Here is a 23,828-nt window from a genome sequence, read left to right as displayed (position 1 = left end):
ACACCTCTGCCTGTTGGAGGTCCCGTGAAGACCCCACCTTCTGAATGGATATGGCATCTACAACCAGTCCCAGGACAGTAGCACCTGCTCTCCCACTGGCTGCCACCCAGCACCCACCACCCCTTCCTGCTGTCTCTGTCCCCATCTGCTGTGCACCTCGCCCATCCATCTTGCTATCATCTCTTCCCACTAGATTGTCAACTCCTGAGGACTGAAGCTTTTGTTCTGTCTTGCTCACTAATCTAGTGGGTTCTTAATAAACACTGAATAAATGCACAAATGATGCAAGGCCACAAGTCCTGGAAAACCAAGCACATGTCACAAAGGAATCATGAGAAAACATCAATCAGATTAATCTCACTTAAAAATACCAATGCAAAATCCCACTTAAACACGAGCAAGTGAATACCCGCTGAATAGATCAAAGTATGAATAAAACAGAAGGAGAGTCTCAGAAGTCCTGAGGCCCATCTCTGTGTATCTCAGATCCCCGAATTAGCAACCACTGCACAAATACTGTGTTGGATTTGCAAATTCGTGAAGATCTCAGGATAATATGCTCCCAAAAGTAAAAAACCTCCTGTATAAAAACACCAGTTCAAGGTACTTGAGGTTGTGTGTGAAAAACAAAACCTATGGAAATGGGAGAGTGACATTACACATTACAGCTTAATGACATTGGCAAATCTTAGCCATTTTCAAAATCCTCAATTAAGACCACTGACTTGAGATAAGACAGCTCACCATTTTTTAACAGTAACTATAAAGTATTTTTTGTTGTTGTTAAATGGCTGTGGAAAAAATTTAAATTTAGACTTTCAAAAGTATTTTCAGCAAATAATAAAATTACTAAAATATTATAAAGCCAAGACTATCTCTACAAAGACAATACTCCTATTTAATTGTATACGAGCATGTCTATCTAGTTCCCTGTGAACGTTCCCATCCCGTGGGAGCTGGGCTGTGGCCTGCCCGCTCTGCAGGGCACCGCACGCGTCCCGAACAGCACACGGCCACCGTAGGCACTCGGCGCACATGGCTAAGGGAACGGAAGCATGAGGAACAGGCGAATGTAAACCCAGTCTCCGCGGTCACAGTGCTCCTTGGCTGTTACATATACGGCACACACAGAACCCTGAACAAAAAGACACCCAACAAATTGAAGTTTTTCTGAAAACGTGGTAACAGTGGCTCTCAGCAGTAATAGGAAGTCACCGCACAGCAGGTGAAACGCACAGGCAGGTGGCGAACACTAACCAGCTGTAGAAATCTTAGCAAGCTAATCTCTTTGGTCTCCGATCCTTTAGTTATAATAAAATGGGATGAGCACAGAGCCCGTTCAGAGTCGTCGAGTTAAATCACAAGGCCCTGGGAAGGGTGACGCGTGCGCTGGGCGAGCGGCGGTCAGGACCGGCGCCCGCCGGCCCCCCGTGCAGACAGCTACCTGTAGGAGCGCCGGCCCTGGTCCTCCCCGGCCTCCAGGAATTCGGGGCGTGGGGTTTGCAGTTCCAGTTCTTCTTGGGACGACTCTTGGATCAAACGAGTTGTCTAAAATTTAGCACAAGTATAAAGCAGACTACCTGAGTATCTATACATAAATGCAAAACAACCAACAACTAAGGATAAGATTTATAAACGCAGATTCAAAGGAGTAACGCTAAGTAGCTCCATATAATCATCTGGCTAGATTAATAATAAAAATCATTCAGGGGCGCCTGGGCGGCTCAGTCAATTAAGCCTTCGACTTCGGCTCAGGTCATACACATCCCATGCACGGTTCACGAGTTCGAGCCCCGCATCGGGCTCTGTGCCGACAGCCAAGAGCCTGCTCCAGATCCTGTGTCTCCCTCTCTCTCTGCCCCTCCCCTGCTCGTGCTCTGTTTCTCAAAAATAAGTAAACATTAAAAAATGTTTTTCAAAAAACAAAATAATCATTCATATCAATTTTAGTAAATACTTACTTATTTTCTATTAATTTGCTTTGATACAAAGGCTAGCCAAGAATGAAATTGTTGATCTTTCCATATTTTTTATAATTCTTAATGAGAGATTACTCATCTGCTCTCGTGTTACTGAAAATGAATAAACTCCCACTGCCTCGCTTGTCACAGAACCACAGGGAGAGACAGCTTGTCATCCACTCCCCAGGTCCTACCTGGATGCAGCATTTGGACCACAGGCCTTCTAAGCTTTGAAGAAGTGCTCTGAATTTTCCCTGGAGGGTCCAGGCCTGGAGGGTCCAGGTAGCTGGAGAAGCTACCCACGGTGGCTCCGGCTGTTTTCAACAGCGGCTTTCACAGAAAGCGAACCATTCATCGCCCGGTCATTCCTTCACTATTGAAAAATTTCCAAATGTGGAAAAAATCAAAACCAAAACAAAACCTTAAATGTCTCCAATGAGACTGAGTAAAACTTTTCTTTTTAACTTTTGTCATGTTGATTTATTTTTGAGAGAGGGACAGGGCGTGAGTGGGGAAGGGACAGAGAGAGAGTGAGATACAGAATCCGAAGCGGCTCCAGGCTCCGTGCTACCGGCACAGAACCCGACGCGGGGCTCGAACCCACAAACTGTGAGATCGTGACCTGAGCCGAGGCCGGATGCTCAACCGACTGAGCCACCCAGGTGCCCCAGACTGAGTAAAACTTTTAAATGATGTATTCAAATATTTATTTTTAGGACATCAGCATCCCTTGTATTTCCATTCTGAGATGTAAGATTCCACAAATAAAAACACATAGCTTGTCACTAACGCAACATGACATCCTTCACGTTATTACACGTTACTGACTTCCCTGAGTTCTAAGAAGTTTTGTAAAATCCCACGTCACGGGACTGAAATCTCTCAGCCAAGTTTAAATGTTTTCAAAGAGAAGACGCTCATGCTGAACGTTTCAGCGTCACGGGCGACGCGACACTGTCGGTACGAGACGTCAGCCTGACCTCCTAAGTGAGCGACGTCCACGAGGTTACAGGGAAGCCCGAAGGCGCCGGCGCCGGGCACGCCACGCACACTCACCACATTCATGGCGTCAGAGCCGGGCACGGGGAGCAGGCTCTGCTGGTGGAAGCTGGCGGACAGGGCCTGAGACTCCAGCGTGCTCGAGTCCTGCAGCTGCTGGACGGGCGCGAACGCGGTCTGCTGACCGTACGGGTCCGTCACGGGGAAGCCTGAAACAAATCAGAAAGCACGAGTCCTACAAAAGATACTCCGGTCACACACAAAGAAGGTTAAAAAGAATAAAAAAAGTCGGTTTTACAAACAAAGATGCTTAAAAGGACATTTCTACCCTCTGAACTAGAATGAGGATTAGCCGACATCGACAGGCTCTGAGAACAGGTGCTGCATCCAGCGCACGAGCCCATCTACGCAGCCACCCCAGAGTCCCCTTCTACTCAGTCACCACTGCTCGGCTACAAACCACGTGCAGAATGGTCACCAAGGCGCCTTCCAGACGACTGAGCGGCCACACGCAGTACGCGCACACGCACACACACACACACACACACACACACACACACACACACACGATCCATGCAGAAAGTTATCGGTTTGAAATCATAAACTTCGGAAGGGCCTTAAAACGAACACCGAAGGCTGCTGTGAAGACAACCCGACCCGGGTGCAGCTCACTGACCCTGCGACAAGCCAGCCGGTTCGAAGGACTGTGCTGGAGCCCGTTCCTCAAACTGGTCCACGGGCCCTGGCAGGGCGGGCGGCGGGGCCACGAACCCATCTGAAGTAGACATGTAAACACAAGGGGCAAGTTGTAAACTCCGAAGTCATTTCAGATCTACCAATCTGTCCAAAAGGATACTTTAGTGAATTCTCAAAAATGAGCCTCATTTTGGGAAGACAGTAGGAAGTACATATACCTGTATAAATATATACACGACACAAAATACACGACAGATAGATACTATAGTTGAGGCATTACCTTTGTACTTCCAGAATGTCACTTCACAGTTTACCCTAAAACTTAGACGTTCTTCTACAGGGAAAATATCCCAAATGCAATTACATTCAGTGACTATTTAAAACCTTTTCAGGGGCCCTGGGTGGCTCAGTCGGTTAAGCATCGGATTCTTCGTTTCAGCTCAGGTCAGGATCTCACAGTTCGTGAGTTCGAGCCCGACGCTGGGCTCTGCAGAAGCAGCACAGAGTCTGCTTGGGATTCTCTCTCTCCCTCTCTCTCTGCCCCTCCCCTACTTGTGCTGTCTCTCTCTCAAGATAAATAAATAAACTTAAAAAAATTACATTTAAAAAAAATATATATTTTTGGATGGGCGTTGTTCCAGGCAACCCAGAGGATAAAAAGCACAAAATCGTGCTCACAGACAAAATACGTCTGGGAGCCCCGTAACACGGAACAGTAACCTGGCCAGCAAACCGTCCGTTAGGCTCGTGAAAGACAAGGAAACCGTGCCAGACACGAACCAACCACGTCACCGAGCTCACTGTCTACAGCTAAGCTGACATCTGTTTGCAGCAAGACCCTGCTGATGAAGAAAGCAACCCGCTGGGTCCGGGGCCTACCCGCTTGCGGATGCGCGACAATTCACAGAGCCATACCATTCCGTGAGTCAGATGCTCAGGGCGCCAGGACACAATGCTAGAGGTCACAAAGATGTACACTCCCTGAGCACGCAGGCCCTTCTCGACACACGAAGGGCTAAAAGTGCCTACAAGAGGAGTGTGTGTGAAGGGTCCTATCTCTGGAATTCGGGATCCCAGCAGACCCTCTCAGGCTCGCACACGGCACAAACTGGGATCCGAAAACTCCGAGATCAGAGACCCCAACCCAGACCGGAGGGAGTGTGGACGGCTGCAAAAACCGTACGGTGACTGTAAAAGTTAGGACTTCTGGAATATTTGCCTTCGTCCGCTTCCAGAGGCTGGTGTGTCAACGGCTGGCCGAGCCCCGCGTCCTCCGTGCGCACGACCTGCTGTGGCTCCAGGTCTAGCATGGCCTCGGGGTTGGCGGTGTCCGCGGCCGCCCGCCGCAGCTCCTCACTCTCGATGTCCACCTGCACGTGCGTCGGGGCGTGCACGCTCTGCTGGTCCCCGGTGCTGTCGTCCAGGGGGGCGGCTGGCTGATGCTGCTGGTGCTGCTGGAGCTGCTGGGCGAGCTCGTACCTTCAGAACAGCAACGAGAGGCCGCGCGGTCAGGGGCTGCCGAGAACCGCCGGCGCGAAGGACCGCGGTGCGGTCGGTCACTTACTAACAACATTTAAAAGAATGACTTCATCTTGAAGCCGTGGCGGCAATCCAGCTCAAATTAAACACTAGTAAGAGTTCCGGAGAAAAAAAATCACGTTCCCCGGACTCTAAGTGCTTTCACAGATTATAGGGATATGAAGGCAGCAAAGCGGAGAGAGCAGAACACGCACCAGAATAGGTAACGTCTTAAAAAAGAGTTTAAAAGATACCATACGTTTCACAGTAAAACTGTCCTAGTGCAGACTCTGCAAGGAGTTCAAGTATTCAGAAAAAGAACCGAACGAAACAAGACAGCACCTTTACGGACAGATTTCAGTATCATAAACAAATGCGGAGTACAGAAGAGGGCCCGAGTGCCGTGGCCTGCCGGCCCCACAGTCTGGGGACACAGACATCTTCCAGGGACCCATGCGTGACACGGCCCAGACTATGAGGTATGTACGTGGCTGCTCCGTATTTCTGCAGAACCTGTATTCACGTTAGTACTGCTTTTACGTACTGTAAGTATACCCGGTACGTTTCCACCAAGGTCAACAATTTGCTTTCAAAGATAGAAATGAATAAGGCATTCAGTGAGTGGATCAAAGAACGTAAAATCCCAGCTGAAACGATTACCTGGCTAACAGGTGGACAACATCTAGGACAAGAACAGTCTGCTCCCCTCTAAGACGCCAGGGTCACACCCACATACACTCCACCATCTGCCTGGTTCCAGAATCGCGTGAATCCGCCTCCTGGGAATTCCATTCTTAGCTCCAAACAAACTCTACCTGCTTCATTTTCTAATATCAAAACCAGTCACTTCTAAACTACTTTCACTGAGAAGGGGAAACAAAATGTAATAAAACGGACAAGTATGAAATATGCACGGTCACAGCTTTACAACGCTGGGGACTGTGGGGAGCCCGTGACAGTCGCGTACGGCTCTGCCGTCACTCCCCAGAGGACGGAAGTGCATCTTGTATGTAACTTCTGCACCTTTGCTGCTTTCTGTACTTTTGCCTTTTACACTTAGTTTTGATATAACTGTGTATGGCATTTTAGGAATTCCCACCACTTCAAACAAAGGGATGAAACACCGGAGCTACGGGCTGCCTGCAGGTGGGTTCAGACACATCCAAGCTGTAAGAGGACACCCAGCTCTGCCCCACGACAGACCTACCAGTCTCCAGGCTGTCACCTCAAAGTCACACATTCATCTCAAGTAACTGTGGCAGGTGTCCCACAGCATAACCCGTGACAAGCAGTGGCCGATTTGACACTCCACCTAAGAGAGGTGACCCAGCTAAAAACAGCTGACCTACTTCCCAGAAATTCTACTACTGGCCGTCGAGTCCATAAACAAGGCCTCGGACGTGGACCCCCACGCTACTGTGGCAAGTGCACAGACTTGAAAAGGCCTGAGTTCTTGACGGAGAAAAAGTATTATCCGCCTGTCCCCAGGCCAGGTCGAACCCAAGCTCTACCCTGTTAGCACACGCTGCTCCCAGGCACGCCCGCACAGCAGCCAGGGAGCACAGAGCCCTGAACCTCCATGGCCACCAGTCCCCCAGTTCAGATGCACACAAAGCACATCATTTACTCCCTAAAAGGAGGAAAATATAAACCGGACATAGATTGGTCGACACCAGCACCATCACGTGCCCTCGGATGGTCTCAAGAAGCAGTGAAGCCTCGCAGCTAAGTGACAACTGGGCCAAAATCAAACACCATTCCTCCTTGTCCTACGTGCTGAGGCATCCAGAGGGCTAATACCAAACAGCTACCTCTCCCAAGTAGCTTATCCTAACACGTGGGGTTTGGCCTTGTTGATAGTATCAGGCAGAGATATCTGGGTTAAAATACCGCCTGAAGAGGAAATACTCGGGAGCAGAAGCTTTAATGTTCTCTTACGGCAGACCTAGCGACTCTTCCTGTCACAGTATCCCGGGATGTGGTGACCTTGTGCAGCCTTCCCAGTACAACACAGAATACTGTGCCTTCACAGAAATCCCAGTGAATGAGCTCCAGACATAGCCAGAAATGCACCGGTGCGAGGGCTTCTTGGGTCACCTCCATCTGGAGATGAGAGAGTCCTCGAATCAGATACAAACGTCAGCGAGCTTTAATGACGGGTTTGTGTGATCGCTAAAACACACGTTCTTTTCAACTCAACAACACAGAGCGATGAGCGTTCGGAGACACTAACGATGTGCCGGGAAATCACGGGGCGCGGGACTACCACTTTCTTTTTTGCCCTCTTCACCACCTGATTGTACCAGGCACGGTCTACCCCGCACTTGGGCGACTGCTGACTGTTTGGAGAGAATTTACAAAGCACTTAGCCCAACAGACACCACTTCGATGTTACATTAAAAACAAAAGAGTGAATGTTTTGAGCGTGTGGCTCTTAGACGATGACATAAAAGTTTATCTAGTCCATACACCTCAGCTAGAAGTAATAAAACAGGAAACAAAGACCATTATTTCTCAAAACCACTCTGCACCCCCATCTGGGAATTACAGATAACTAAAAAAGGACCATCAGAATTACACCTACCTATGGGTTTTCATGTGCTTTTTGCAATTTAGCGAGGTCTTAAACGTTTTCTGGCAATAGGGACACATATAGGGACGAAGGTCATTGTGGATACCCATGTGTCGCCGTAGGCTACCGCCAGTAGTGAAAGCCCCGTTACATATCAGACACTTGAAAGACTTGACTCCAGTGTGCGTGCGGACGTGTGCTTTGAGCACTCCCGCAGAAACAAAGCCTCTTCCACACTGAGAACATTTAAAAGGCTTTTCACCTGTATGTGATCTAAAAAGAATAAAAATGTTAGTGAATGAGCGTCTTACAACGTTACAATGCTTCCTACGTTAGACTAGAGCACACGTGTCCACCGTTTCATTGAGCACCACGGCGGCGGAAGGCTCGGCAGTGGGGACACCCTTCTGGACATTCTACCAGCGAGAGCGCCGCAGATTCAGAGCTCGAGGGACTTGCCTGAGCCACACAGCGGCGCACGGCGGAGACAAAGGTCTATGGCAAGTCCGCCTCGAAGTTCTCAACGTTTTCATGACATTTCACCATCTCTCGCGACCAAGTCTCTGCTTTCTTTTCACTGTTGCTAGCACCAAGCATTCATCTAAATTCTGATGAATGAATCTGGAAAACCGTTACAGTACCTCACTGTAACTCAACAAACCCAGTACTCGTTTGACACGTCCTAGAAATTGCAAATGCTGACATATAATAGTGCAAATAAAATGCGGTGACAATTTCTGGGTAGAACGGTCTAGTCAAAACACTAATGAATGAACATCTCAGTCACCGGGGGCGCCTGGGTGGCTCAGTTGGTTAAGCGTCGGTCGGCCCTTCAGTTCAGATCATGATCTCACGGTTCGTGAGTTCGAGCCCCGCGTCGGACTCTGCACTGACAACTCAGAGCCTGGAGCCTGCTTCGGATTCTGTGTCTCCCTCTCTCTCTCTCTGCCCCTCCCCCATTCATGCTGACACTCTCTCTCAAAAATAAATAAACATAAAAAAAAAAACATATCAGTCACCAATAAATACTGTGGGGTCAAATGTGACATTTTCGAATCCCAAAAACAAACACTACTGTCCTTACTATTTCTACAAGCTCCCCGCTCACCGAATCACTGCAGTTAAGCTACATCTCCCATTTCTGGGTGGACATCACCTTACCTGATGTGCTGTTTAAGGTGGCAAGACTTTTTATATGCACGATGACAGTAAAAACACTTGTACGGTCTGTCTGCTTCGTTTACAAAATTGTTATTAAAATAACTTTGAAAAAACTGGTTTCTTGGAATGGGCTGGATAAGACCTACAAACCGAAAGAAAATCAGGAATAATTCACTGTTAATGCTACTAAAAAAGTTAAATGTCAAAAGGCATCTGTTTTCCCCAAAAGATGAAAATTTGGAGGAGTTAAGATCTAGATTACCAGTGTTGCAGCTAAATGCTATTTTAATTGTGTTAGAAACTGGCTATTTCAAAAAACTGGGAAACACTTATAAAGTTAACGTAAGACGGGTATTTTCCAACACAAGGAATATATGTACATTGCAGTTCCTTCCTCTGGTTCTAGAGCCAATTTTTAATGCATTCCTACATTTGCTGGCATGGAATCAAAATAACCGTATCCAAACCGTAGGTTAACCAGGACTCTGAATCCCTTATTTGTTCGGTATAAAGACTGTACCCCAAGGACGACAATAAACTCAAAACACAAATGACTCTAACGTGATCTTCTGTTCTAAAAAAAAAGTCTATTTTTATAGAAATGCTATTAAAGGGTTATCTGTGAATAGGAAAACTGGTAACTGAAGTATTCCAGGTTTTACCGACTTTCAATAAATAAAGAACCCCCTTAGGTTGACTGTGAAACTTAGGTCTTGATCAAGCCATTGAGCTAAGTACGCAATTCAGGACAAACACGCATTTGAGCCTTTTCGATCGCTTCCTATTCACCTGGAACGTTAAGAGGGAGACCTCACCGTCGCTCTGCCCAGGCGCCCCCTCCTGCCCCAGGGCCACACGGCTGCCGGTCAGGATCCTGGGCCACTAACTCCCGTGTGAGGATTCTTGGCAGGCACCTCTCAGGACACCGTGGCTTTCCTGGACACTCCAGACCACAGCTCGGTTCTCTGCCCTAAAACCTACTTCTCCCTCCCAACTCTCCTTGTTGCACGTGAACGACAATCCCCCCAGTCACATGGGGCCAGGAGTTCAGAATTTTTGAGAACTCCCTCCCCGGTCTCGTTCGGTCCTTTGCCGTCCTGGGGGCCCTACGTCCCCACGGCCTCAGAGACCTATTTCCCCTTCTTCATTCCCGCTGCCGCCAATCTCAGACAGCGGAGGAAAAAGCAAAGGTGGGGAGGATTCAGAGGCTCAGCAAGTCACGTCACTCCCATATCAGACTCAGGAAAGGGACCTGTACCTCCTGATGCCTGCGCCAGAAGCCCACCTGTTTTTCAAAGAGAACTCGGCACCCTCCCTGTGACCTGTGTTTAATCGACACAGCACAAACCTGAAACTGCCCAAACTTGTCCCAGTTCACGAGTGTTTGGGACCAGCAGAGCCGAATCAGTGCCATTCAGAGTCACTCTCTCGCTCTGGAAGCTGCAACGCTGTTCCACGCTCCCCGGCTTTGTCCTGGGGACTCGGCTCCCGCTCAAAACAGCTGGAGTCGCCTCCCCCAGGACCCACAGACCGAATCCCACGGAGACATATGCCGCGACGACGCCTCCATCAAATCGCGGTTCTGCTCAACCTTCTCCGGTCCCCAACAGAAAGACCCTGTTACTGAAGAACACGACGTGCTCACAGGCCTTCCGTGGCTTGCTACCGAGTTCTGGATCAGCACCGCTCGGCGTGCCTTCCGCCCGCTGGCGCTGGCAGCTCCACCCGGCCGCCCACCCTCCCTCCAGCCCCTCTGGCTCACTCTCCCGGTCTCTTTCCCCGCCTCCACTGGCTGCAGCGGAAGCCCAGGACGTGTGCCATGGTCACAGACATAGCCCCGAGCCCGTGGTGACCAAAGAAATTAATGCTCCCCGCCCGCAGTGTCGAGAAAACCAGGGACTGAAGGAAAGAAGCACACACACAAATCCAAACCAAGATCGTACAAGCCCCACCCCAGCCACCTACCTCTGCGGGGACCCCTCAGCCCCCCGTGGCTCCCCACCCAACCCTGGGGTGGGGAACTCTGGAACCTAGAACAATCCAGTCTACACAACTCTTTGCCTTAGTCATTTCCCCAACACGCACGGAATGACAACCTCTGGGGTGGTGTCCAGGCACATGTATTGAGAAACAGACCCCTAAATGATCCTGGGTCCTTTGCAAGTGTGTGGGGGGAGGGGGCTCCCTACTGTGAGCTATTAAGGCAGTAAAATTATAGGCCTCATTTTTTAGATGCTTTTTCACCTATAATTTTACAAACATAAACTCCTGTTACAAAGTTAGACTAATTATAAGGTCTCAATCTTCGAAAAAAAAAATTAAGGGAGAATTAAACATACATAAATTTCCTACATATATTAAGTAAACTACTCTTCTCAAAGAAAGGCACGAATAAATTCTAGTTGATTAACGTGTCTCAAAAACAAACTGGAAATGTGCTTACAACTTCCTAAAATTCCTCCTGTAGTAACAGGAGAAAAAGTTTTATCTTGCTACAGTATTTCAGGAAATACATTTAAGCCCTAGAAGAGCTTTCACACGTTATAAACAGTAAGAGAATGCAAATACTGCAACATGATGACAAACATAACATTATTATAGATAATGCACACCATATAAAATGAACTTGATATTTGAGGTGAGACGAATGTGTTTTAAAAAGCAAGATAAATGCTCTAATAGCAATATAATTAAAACATGAAGATAAACTTGGAAGATCAATCATTACACCCCTGAGGTTTAAAATAACAGATAACCATGGGGTGCCTGGGTGGCTCAGTCGGTTAAGCGTCCGAGTCGTGATTTTGGCTCAGGGCGTGATCTCACGATTCACGGGATCGAGCCCCAGCATCGGACACTGCACGGACGGTGCAGAGTCTGCTTGGGATTCTCTCTCTCCCTCTCTTTGCCCTTCCCCACTTGGGCTCGCTCTCTCAAAATAAACTTAATAAAAAAATAAATTAAATAAAAGATAACCAAAGCCCGGCTCCCTTTCAAAGAAAAGTTATTTCAAACATCTGTGCTACACAAAATGAAAAAATGGGGACATTACTCTTATACACACACATACACGTCGTCACATATGGGGAAAAACAGTGACTTCTAAAAAAATAGACGTATCTCTGAGTTGAAAACTGAGAAGCAACTATAGACCAGAATCGCTTTTCCTTTTTTCTTCCCCCCCTAGCTTTATTGAGAAGCTGAGAAGGGAAAGGCATACATCGCCACAGAGGAAGGCAGACGGCAGGATGGTCTGACACCTATTGTGACGTGGTCACTGCGGTGGGCCCGGCTAACACCCATCCTCTCATAAAGATACAACAAAAGGAAAAGAAAGGAAAAAAGAAAACAGTTCTACCTGTGATGAGAGCTCTGAGGACCTACTCTTCACAACCGTCCTGCACATCACACGGCAGCGCTAGCTGTAGTCACCACGGCGGCCTTCTCATCGCTGTTGTGTATTTATCTCACAGCTGGAAGTGTGTGCCTTTTGACCCCCTTCCTCCAACGCTCCCTGTCCCCCACTCCCCTCTTCTGATAAACACTAGTTTGACCTCTTGTTCTATGCATCTGTTTTTGTTTTTTCTTCCTTTTGGATTCCACACATAAGTAAGATCATATGGTATTTGTCTTTCTCAGACTTGTCTCACTTAGCAAAAAAATGCCTTCAAGGACTGTGCACGTTGCCACAAATGGTAGGATTTCCCCGTCGTTTATGTCTGAATAATATTCCATAATGTTTTTACCCGTCTGTCCATCAATGGACACTTAGGTTGTTCTCATCTCTTGGCTACTGAAAATACTTCTGCTGTGGACATGGGGGTGTGGTTATCTTTTTGAGTTAGTATTTTCATTTCCTTTGGAGATGGATGCAGAAGTAGAATTTGCCGGATCATATGGTAGTTCTATTCTTAATTTTCTGAGGATCCTCCTTACTGTTTTCCATAGCAGTTGTACCTATTAACAGTCCCACCAACAGTGCACAAAGTCTGCCCTTTCTCCACATCCATACCAGCATTTGTTGTCCCACAGGCATAGTTCACTGTGGTTTTAATTTGCATATCCTAATGACTAGTGATGTTGAGCATCTTTTCATGTAACTGTCAGCCTTTTGACTATCTTCTTTGGAGAAAAGTCTATTCAGGTCTGTTACCCACTTTTTAAATTTTTTTAGATTTATTTATTTATCATTTTGCCATTCAGTGAGGAGTTCTCTATTTATTTTGGATATTAACATTTTATCAGATACACTGATTGCAAACTTTTTTTTTTTGCATTCTATAGACTATCTTTTCACTTTACTGATGGTTTCCTTTGCTGTACAGAAACTTTTTAGTTTGATGTGGTCCCACTTACTTTTTCTTTTGCTGCTTGTGCTTTAGGCATCATATCCAAAACATCATTACCAAGACCCACATCAAGGAGCTTTGTTCCTAGGTTTTATTCTAGAACTTTTATGGTTTCAAGCATTACATTTATGTATTTAACCCATTTTCAGTTAATTTCTGTAAGTGATATAAGATAAAGGTCTAGTTTCATTCTTTTCCATGTGAATATTCAGTTATCCCAGCACATTTACTGAAGAGAGCATCTTTTCTCCATTGAGTGTTCTTGGCTCCCTTGTCAAGTATCAGTTAACCACATACACTTGGATTTGTGTCTGGGCCCTCAATTTTATTCTATTGGTCTACTGGTTTTTATGCCAGTACCACACTATAACCATGACTACAGCTTTACAGTATAACTTGAAATCAGGAAGTGCGATGTCTTCTGCTTTGTTCGTCTTTCTCATGATTTCCATGGCTAATCAGGTCCTTTGTGGTTCCTTACCAATTCTTCTACTTCCGTAAAAAAACACCATTAGAATCTTGACAGGATTGCACTGAATCCATAGATGGTTTTGGTAGTATTGGCACTTTAACAATATTAATTCTTCTGATCCATAGAACACTTTTCTATTTATTTGTGTCTTCTTCAACTTCTTTCATCAGTGTCTTGTAGTTTTCAGAGTAGAGACCTTTTTACCTCCTTGGTTAAATTTATTCCTAAGTATTTTACTGTTTTTGATGCTATTGATCTAACTAGGACTTCCAGTACTCTGTTGAATAAGAGCAGTGAGAATGGGCACCCTTGTCTTGTTTTGATCTTAGAGAAAAAGACTTCAACCTTTTACCATTTAGTATATTGTTAGCTGTAGTCTTGTAGCCTTTATTACATTGAGTTATGTTCCTTCTACTCCTATTTTGTTAAAATTCTTTATCATGAATGGATGCTGAATTTTGTCAGATGCTTTTTCTGTGTCTACTGGAATCATATGACTATTTCCTTTTATTCTATTAATGTAACATATCACACTGATTAATTTGCATATGTTGAACCATCCTTGCATCACTGTGATAAATCCCACTTAATCGTGGTAAATAATTCTTTTAATGTGCCACTGAATTTGGTTTAGCAGTATTGTATTGAGAATTTTTACATTTATATTAATTAGGGATATTGGCTAGTTTTCTTTTCTAGTAGTGTCCTTTTCTGCTTTTGGTTTAAGGATAATGTTGGCCTTGTAAAATGAGTTTGGGGAATGTCCTTCCTCTTTGATTTTTTGGAACAGTTTGAGAAGGGTTGGTATTAATTCTTTTTTAAATGTTCGGTAAAATTCACCAGTGAAACCATCTGGTCCTGGGCTTTTTATATTGAGAGACTTCTGATTATTAATTCAACGTCCTTACTAGTCATTGGTCTATTCAGACTTCCTATTTCTTCCTGATTCAGTCTTGGTAAGCTGTATATTTCTAAGAATTACTCTATTTCTTCTAGATTGTCCAGTTGGTTGGCATTTAATTGTTCATGGTAGCCTCTTCGGATCCTTTGTATTTCTGTGGTATCAGTTGTAATGTTTTCCTTTCCATTTATAATTTTGTTGATTTGGATGCTCTCATTCTACCTTTGTTAGTCTAGCAAAGGTTTTCTCAATTTTGTTTATCTTTTCAAAGAACCAACTCTTAGTTTCATTAATATGTTCTATTGTTTTATGTTCTCTATTTACTTCTGCTCTAATCTTTACTACTTTTTCCCTTCTGCTAACTTTGGGCTCAGTTTGTTGTTCTTTTTCTAGTTCCTTAAGGTGTAGGATCCTTAAGGTGTTGTTTATTTGGTGTTTACTTCTATGAATTTCCCTCTAAGAGCTGCTTTTGCTGCATCCTATTAATTCTGGTACATTGTGTTTCCATATTCACTTGCCTTAAGAGACTCTTTTTATTTCCTCCTTAGTTTTTTCTTTGATCCACTGGTTGTTCAGGAGAGTATTTCCATGTGTCTGTGAATTTTCCAGTTTCCCTCACTGATTTCTAGATTCACACCACTGTGATCACAGAAGATACCTGGTATGATTTCAATCTTCTTGAATTTGCTAAGGCTTTTTTTTGTGGCCTAACGTATGGTCTACCCTAGAAAATGTCTGATGTGTGCTTCAGAAGAATGGGTATTCTGCTGTTGTTGGTTAGAATGTTCTGTATTTTCCTGTTAGGTCCATTTGGTGTGTAGTATTGTTCAAATGTGCTGTTTCCTTATTGATTCTCCATCTGAATGATTTGTTCATTGTTGAGAGTGGAGTACTGAAGTCCTCAACTATTACTGTATTACTGTTTATTTCTTTTAGCTGTTTCTGCTTTTATATACTTGGGTGTTCCCATGTTGGGCATATAAATATTTACAATTGTTATATCTTCTTGATGTACTGACCCCTTTATCATTATATAATGACCTCCTTTGTCTTTTTTTTTTTTCTTTACCATTTCTACCTTAAAGTCCATTTTGTCTGATACAAGTGGAGCTACTCCTGCTTTTTTCAGTTACTATCTTTGAAATGTCTTTTTCTACCCCCTTCACTCTCTTTGTGTTATCTTCACAGCTAACCTGAGCTTCTCCTGGGCAGCATATCACTGAATCTTGTTTTGTTCTCCCTTTAGCCATTCTGTGTCCTTGGATTAGAGGATTTAATCCATTTACATTTAAAGTAATCATTGATAGGTAAGGACTTACTAATGCCATTTGGTTAATTGTTTTCTGAATCCCATGTTCCTTGTTTTCTTATCCTGCTTTTTATGTTTTGATACCTCAGTATGTTTTAATTTCTTTACCATCTTCTTTTGTGGGATTACTGTAGGATTTTCCCTTGTGGTTACTATGAGGCTTACACAGACTATCTTAAACTTATACTATTTTAAACAGATAATAACTTCAATAGAATCCATAAATTTTACACTTTTACTTCTCTTCCCCCTCACATTTTAGGTTACTGCTGATAAAATTTATGTTTTTTCTATACTATGTAACAGCAAATGCCTATAGTTATGGTTATTTTTACAACCTTTTTTTTTTTTAACTTTTAAACCAGAGTTTTAAGTAAAGTGTGCACCACTATTGTTGTAATGCAGAATCTAACTATGACTACATATTTACCATTACCAGTGAGATTCATGCTATCTTTTTATGTTTTTATGATGCTAATTACTGTTCTTTTGCCTCCACTCAAAGAAATCCCTTTGGCGTTTCTTATAAGAAGGTCTGGTGGTAATGATCTCTCTCAGCTTTTTATGATGGTAATAATGAGCTCCCTCTGAATATCATGCTTGCCTTATGACTCCGATACCTCCTTAGTCTACACATTATTGTATTTAAAATTCAGTCTTTGAATTTGAAGAAAAAACATTTAGAGTACAAGAGGGCATGTCTAGTGAAATACAATCCCTGACACACCATAAAGTTCACAACATTCAAGTTCAGTAAAAATTACTGGTGCTTGATACCAAGATACAATGACTCCTTGAAAATCATGGTGTGCTCTCCCATACTTTTGTGCCTGGGAGTGCAATGGTAATGGATGTGCAGAGGAAGGGAACTTTACTGACCACAACCCTGGTCTACAAGCCAGAAGATCCAGAATTCTAGTTCTACCATGAGTACAAACTAGTTGTATAATGTAAAAGCAACATAACTCTTTCTAGAGCTTAGTTTTTATATCTGTACAAATGAAGAATGTAGAGAAGTTTTGAATGACTATTTTCAAGTTCCTATACAGCTCTCAAAGTTTTTGACCGTATAATACCATACCACCAACTGTGCTTCCTTAATATGCAGACTAAATTACTTGCTATGGTAGTTTTAATGCATTCTAACTTTCTGAAGTGACAGTCTTAGCCTAAGTGACATATTGTGTTTTAAGTAACTTGGCTAAACTAGAACAGCTCATCTCTCAATGAAGTCAAGTAACTGTAACTAATCTGTGCTAAAACCCTCTCTGTCACATTTTTATCAAAATCTGTCCCCGGAAGGTTATTAAAGTCACATCTTTTCTACAGAGCCCCTGAGGAGCTCAGAGTCTGAAAGAAGAGACAGACACAAATATAAATGACAATGACGTTAAGCATTGTAAATAATTGTTTACAATATTTTACCTTCTATAATGGGAAGCCCTCTCTATATGAATCATTTCCCTCATGTGTCTCACTCAGCCTGGACCAAAGGAGAATTCTGCTTCCACTAATTTGATCTAAGTTTGGTTTCCCAGCTATCTGTGAAACCAACAAGTAAAATGTACCCATTTTAACCTGGGAAAAAGTCTGGAGTATCAGGACTGTAGTTTAACTACGGGTTTAGAAAGTTAAAGTCAAGAAACCCACAGATGTTTAATTTTATTAATGGCGACCTGAAAAAAAAACTGGTAATTTGAGGGTAACTCTGAAAGCATGAAGGAAAATTCTAGGGCCACTAAACAAATGTTGAATCTGTCCTGACTCTCAGAGACTTTCCTCATTTCAGGAATGACACAAACCATTGAGAACCTAAAGATTATGGTGAAGATCGGATACACATTAAACTAGTGTGTTGTTTTGCTTTGTGAGCTACCAAAAGTGGACAAGAACATCAAGCCATTCTAACCTCCATGGGAGCTTTGTCAGTTTCTAGGGTTTGAACAATTAATACCCTAAGAATTACAGTTTCCAGGAAGCTCAGTACAACACACACATAAAATCAACAGAGAATGATACTCTGGGGAGGATGACGACCTTCAATCTTTTGTCTGTTTGGGGGTTTTCCATTTCTTCTAGAGTCAATCATGATAGAAGAACATGATTCTAGCAAAGATCCATTTCATCTAACTTTTCAAATGTGTTAGCTATCTGAACTACAGCTAACACATTTAGCTTTGTTCTGTTTTCATTGAGTTACAATCAAAGATTGTGTCCTGTACAGTATCTACTTTTGAAAATTTGAAATTCTTCCTTATCCTAGGATTTGACCAACTTCAATTCCGTGCATGTTTAAAAGAGTATTATAGAGTAAAAGATTCTATGAAGCTATTAAATAACCCTTTTTATATATATGTGTACTTCAAATACGCTTCAGTTTCACCGTTTAGTTAAATTGACCTAATTGAGGAATTTTCACTATACTTTACAATTTGAATATTTCTCCTTTCTTCTAATTGTTTTTGGTTTATATATGTGATGCTATGCTCCTAAATAAAGATTCATGATTTTTTTTTCTTTAGATTCATGATTGTTGAGGAGTGCCTGGATGGCTCAGTTCGTTGAGTGTCTGACTCTTGGTTTCCACTCAGTTCATGATCTCACAGTTCGTGAGTTCGAGCCCTGTATCAGGCTCCACACTAACAGTGCAGAGCCTGCTTGGCATTCTCTCTCTGCCCCTCCCCTGCTCATGTTCTCTCTCTCTCTCTCTCTCAAAAAAATAAACTAAAAAAAATTCATGATTATTGATCATCTTATTAGCAAACTGTAATTCATATTAATCTAAAATATCTCCCTTTATACCATATGACCTTTATTTATATTAAACTATACTTTGATGTTAATTTTGTTCATGGACTGGATTATCTTGCTTAAGACCTAATAAAATACAGAAACTGTATAAAAATGTAAGTTTTATCCCAGAATTTAATGCAGTTTCTTTAATTTTGTTTAGCACTTTCTCATAAGCAGTGTTTCTAGATAATAAAATCATAGTTTAACCTTAATAACATTGAGCCTGGGAAAAAAAAGCCTTAAACGCTAGCAGTTTTCCTTTTTAAGTCCAAAGATGAAAGCAGCCCATATAAAACCTGTGACCTGTCATGTAGGGATTTTAAGATGAAAGTAACAAAGCAGATTGCGCATCTCACATGAAGAACCCTCGTCCACGTTGACGGTTCCACTGAGGCAGAAATTTGTCTTCAGTGAGGACTTACGTGCCAGTATCTCCAGCTGGACACATCCTTTCTTTCTTAACCAAGAACACAATTTGGGCAGTAGCTTAGACAGAGCTAGGATTTTCAGTTTGACTGTGGAACACACCGGGCCGTAAAGCAAAAGTGCTCCACAAACACTTCATGAACGGCACGCTAAAACTGTCTCCCCGTAACCATCGGTCTACCACTGTGTAGACAAAACACTTATATACTCTCTGCAAGGTGCAAGAGGGAAGAGAATCTTACCTACGTCAGTTATGAGAATCGGCTCTTGCAAAGGAATGTCAGGGACCGGAACGTTCGTCTTGCCGACTCGAACCTTCGCCGGTTTACGCTGGTGCCTCATCTTCCTTAGCTCCGTGTGTTTAAAGTGAGAAGCAATGTGAGTCTTCCTGTGGCCTGAGGTCCGAAACTTTTTGTCACAGTGAGGACAAGCAAAAGGTCTGACTCCTAATAAAAATAAAAGTACGCGGCAGAATTATTTCAAGAACATACGTCTCAACGATTAATGCCAACGTAAAATTCTAGTAGTTTAATATTGACTTGAATAGTTTGTCGCTTCATGCGCACAATTTCATGGATGTCATGCAGCTATTTTCCCCTGTCTGCATACAGTGCATACTATAGATGTTAAGGTATGTCTTAAGATCATTGGAAGTAAAAAAGATTTGCTATCCTCGCATTGCAAAACATTTAAACCTTCAGATACTCAAATATTCAGTCCCTAGGAATACTCCAGGGCAGTAAGACTGCTCTCTCTCAAATCATCATCCGTAACGTGGAACAACGTCTGCCTCCAGGCTGGCTGCCAGGATTGTAGACACTCATGTTTAACGAGCACTCAGCAGCTCCACGCATTTAGTAAACAGCAGTAAATGGTAGTTGTCAGTGATTGTAAATAATAATAATGCTGCTGCTGCTGACAGTAATAATGTCCTCTTCACAATTCTCTACTATCAATTCCCTTTCCTGAAGGAAATTCCTTCACTTACAATTTTATCGGTAAACGAAAACGGAGGTTCCAAAGAAGGGCACATAACAAAACCAGCAAATGTCAGCTTTTTTAAACACTCCTCCACATGATCAGCTCAGCCCCGGAACCCCAGGTGGGCAGGAGAAGTTTCTGCTAATGGATACGGGGTTTCTTTGGTGGGGCCGGGATGCTAAAAACGTTGAAAACAGACAGTTGGGTGGGTTGCACAATTTCTGAATAAAGTGAATTCTGAGTTCACCGCAAAATAAGAGTCCATTTTATGATCTGTGAATGTATCACAACAAAACGATCCTAAACGAAATTACAGCCTAAATATGAATGTTTTCATGCCTTCATCCTGACGACAAAACATCTGAAAGGGTGAAGAGGCATCAGGCTTTGCCTCCCTGCCCCCCCCCCCCGCACCCAGGCGTCTCCTTACAAAGGCCCACCTCCTCCACCTCCGCATGCGGTGGCCCCCAACACCCCTCTCTTGGCCCTTTGCCTCCTGTGTTCATTCCGAGTGCCAGTGCTTAGTGCTTCCCTCATTCAGCCGCGGGCTCTGTGGGCATCTAGTCCCGTCACTCTGTGGACCAGCATATACCTGCAGCCTAGCCTACCAAGGTGATCACAGAGACTTGGGAAGGGTGTTCGGCTGTTGCCCGCAGGCCCCATTAATCGGAGGGGACGGGAGGGGAAGGCCCCGAGCCCCGGGCACCTGTGTGCAGGCGGATGTGCACTTTGAGGCTCCCCGACGTGGAGAAGCTCTTCATGCAGTACTGGCACTTGAACGCCTTGATGCCCGTGTGGGTCTTGATGTGCGCGGTCAGGGTGCTCTTTACGGCAAAGGCCCGGAAACACTGCGGACACTTGAAGGGCTTCTCGTGGGTGTGAATGCGGATGTGGCGCACCAGGTCACTCGGCTTCCGGAACTCCTTGGTGCAGTAGGGACACACGTGCCACCGGACACCGTTCTCCTCGCGGATCGAACCTGGGGCCGAAAGAAAACACAACCAGTCCAGCTCGGCCTGTCTGGCCCTTGTGTTTTCTACCCACCGTTAAGGCACTTGACCGTCTGGGGTTAGATCGAAACAACAGCGTACCTATGAAAGAGCTATCTACTTTTTTTGCCACAGCAGAAGATGTACGATCAGTTAGGGAAAAAGGTGAAATTTCCATAATCACTGAAATGACGGAAGACTATGAGTGAATCCTGCAGAAAATCTTCACAGTCACATGAGAACACAAATCATGGCCCGAGGGAGGGAAGAGGGCTAACTGGACAGGTAATATACATAAACCAAAGGCAAGCGTACAAACTCAGGCCACTGTACATGTGAATAAAAGCACATGTGACCAAACGACTCCAAAGTGAACTCGGGATATGAGGAGACGAAGGCGGAGAAAGCACTGTCTGAGCCCATCTGATACCACGAATAACAAACAAGTAATCCCCACGCAAGTAATTGGGAGACCATGAATTCTTGCCCTATGAAAAGGCATTCATAAATACTTATGACACAGAAATAGCTCACGACCAAACATAAAAGACTATTTTGTAACTTTAAATATTATCGTTCAACTTTCAATCAGGTTTAAAACTATTCCCATCAGGGGCGCCTGGGTGGCTCAGTCGTTTGAGCGTCTGACTTCGGCTCAGGTCACAATCTCAAGGCCTGTGAGTTCGAGCCCCGTGTCGGGCTCTGTGCCGACAGCTCAGAGCCTAGAGCCTGATTTGGATTCTGTGTCTCCCTCTCTCTCTGCTCCTCCCCGGCTCATGCTCTGTCTCTGTCTCAGAAATAAATAAACATATAAATAAATAAATAAATAAATAAATAAATAAATAAATAAATAAATAAATAAAACTATTCCATCCAAAGAAAAATCACGAGTTTACTGAAATATAAGTAAAATGATTTCTAAATTATAAAAATTTTAAAAACAAAATTCAGCAGAACCACTTTTTATCTTTTATAATTTTGATTAGCTTTATTTATCTGAAATTAAATAGGTATTTACAGTGAGGTCAAGAACCCACTTAAAATTAGAAAGATTTTGGCCAGGTTAACAAAATTCATCAGGAAATTTTAACTGTTTATTTAACTGTGTCTTTACAGACATAGCTTTATTAGACAAAAAATAATTTGTGTCCTTCTGTTATTAGTAAATGCAAGGAATTCTCCTTATGTACAAGTGAATCTACAAGGAGCGAAAATGTATTTTCCTGAAGATGATGCTCTTTGCAAGACTAACATAGGAAATAAGGTTAGGTAAAATTAAAAAACTTACATTTTTCTAAAAACAGTGACGCAACAGAAACTAGGTCAAGTCAGGAACACACGCAAACCACAGGGAAAAGAAGAGAAAATATGGGACGTGGCTTCAAAAATGGGAGAGAGCATTTATTTTATGGTGATACCGTTTACATTAAGGAAGTCTGAAACTTAAAGCTGTTTAAAACCAATAGGTAAAAATTAATTCATACAAGTGCAGTAATTACCTAAAGATCTTATGACAAATCAAAAAAGCCAAGGTATAAAAAGGCGACAGAACAAGAGTATCTATGAGCTAATAAACTTGGGAACCCTCCCCATCAGGTTTTCATCCAGGCAAGAATGAAAACTGTACCTTTAACTATCTAAGATGACAGAACATTCAACTGTCACCAGGTTCTAATTATTTCCAGAACGGACTAGAACAGAAATTACAAACTGGCGGCCTTGCAGCAGTCTCCACACGTGGCCTGCATGGACTTTGTTTGGCCCACGCGCTGCTACAAAAATATTAAATCCAGATTTTCGACCCTCTGACAAACTGAAAGGTCTGGAAAACCAGATGTGCGTTCCCACGCGGCAACTTTCCCTGGTGCTGGACAACTGCTTTTCTCTTCAAACACATTAATAAATTTAAGAAGAAAAAGCATACATTATAATCGTCTTCACGATGAAAAGGCAATTACTACAATTTAATATCTAGTCTTAATTTCTAAAAAATCGTCTGAAAACAGGAAGAGATGAACAAACATGTATCAGTATGTTTTCATTTAATAGGAAAATACTAAAAACAATCCTATTACAGTCCAGAAAAAATCCGCTATCACTGCCATGAATTTATTGTGTTCTAGTGATACAAGCCAGTGAAATTAGGTAAGATACAGAAATATACAGCATTAACTAACTACAAAGGAAAAGGTAAAAATCATGATTTACAAATGATATGATTAAATGCCTTAAAAAACTTAAAACTCAGAAAGAGGCACACATTTTAATATGTGGAAATCAACATCATATCTACAAGCAAAATCCAGAAGAAAATTTTAAAATGCCACTGAAAAATGAAAAAATACAGAGAAAAGATCTGAAGAAATGGAAATCTACACCCTATTCTTCGGTACAAAGACTAAAAGTTATAAAGACATCAATTCTCACTGGTTAAATCACTTACATATAAATACCGAAAGGACTTTTTTAAAAACTAGAGTTTTGGAGCTTTAGCAGACAAGTCTAAAGTACACATGAAAAAATAAGTATGGGAAAATCGTTCAAAACACACCATCAAGCGTAGCAGGAAAGGACTAGGCCCATAGACACGAAAGCATGCCGGTAGCAGACATGAACAGAAAGACAGATTCGTGCCCAGAACACGGTCCGGAAAAGACCCATACAGGTCTGGAAGGGTAACGAACAGAACGGTATCACAGTG

General features: G+C 43.3%; 1 protein-coding gene across 4 annotated transcripts in view; it reads right to left on the bottom strand.

Annotated features, from left to right (window-relative positions):
* The window catches only part of ZNF236 (zinc finger protein 236), a 106,327-nt gene that overhangs the window by 37,475 nt on the left and 45,024 nt on the right, over positions 1-23,828 (bottom strand). For all 4 annotated transcript variants that reach the window (XR_008422321.1, XM_053902850.1, XM_053902848.1 and 1 more), the window contains exons 10-17: positions 20,845-21,117; positions 19,400-19,603; positions 8,908-9,049; positions 7,759-8,019; positions 4,876-5,135; positions 3,637-3,735; positions 3,018-3,169; positions 1,445-1,548 (exon numbers count right to left, since the gene is read on the bottom strand). Coding sequence is in view for 3 of the 4 variants with exons in the window: in XM_053902850.1 (XP_053758825.1) it covers positions 1,445-1,548; positions 3,018-3,169; positions 3,637-3,735; positions 4,876-5,135; positions 7,759-8,019; positions 8,908-9,049; positions 19,400-19,603; positions 20,845-21,117 (1,495 nt within the window). In the remaining variant the exon portion in view is untranslated. The remainder of the gene's footprint in view (positions 1-1,444; positions 1,549-3,017; positions 3,170-3,636; positions 3,736-4,875; positions 5,136-7,758; positions 8,020-8,907; positions 9,050-19,399; positions 19,604-20,844; positions 21,118-23,828) is intronic.

Source organism: Panthera pardus, unplaced genomic scaffold (assembly GCF_024362965.1).
Source record: "Panthera pardus isolate Hobbes unplaced genomic scaffold, ASM2436296v1 HiC_scaffold_15, whole genome shotgun sequence".
Taxonomy (NCBI): domain Eukaryota; kingdom Metazoa; phylum Chordata; class Mammalia; order Carnivora; family Felidae; genus Panthera; species Panthera pardus.
The sequence above is the reverse complement of the archived record's forward strand: the minus strand, read 5'-3'. Positions and strand labels throughout refer to the sequence as shown.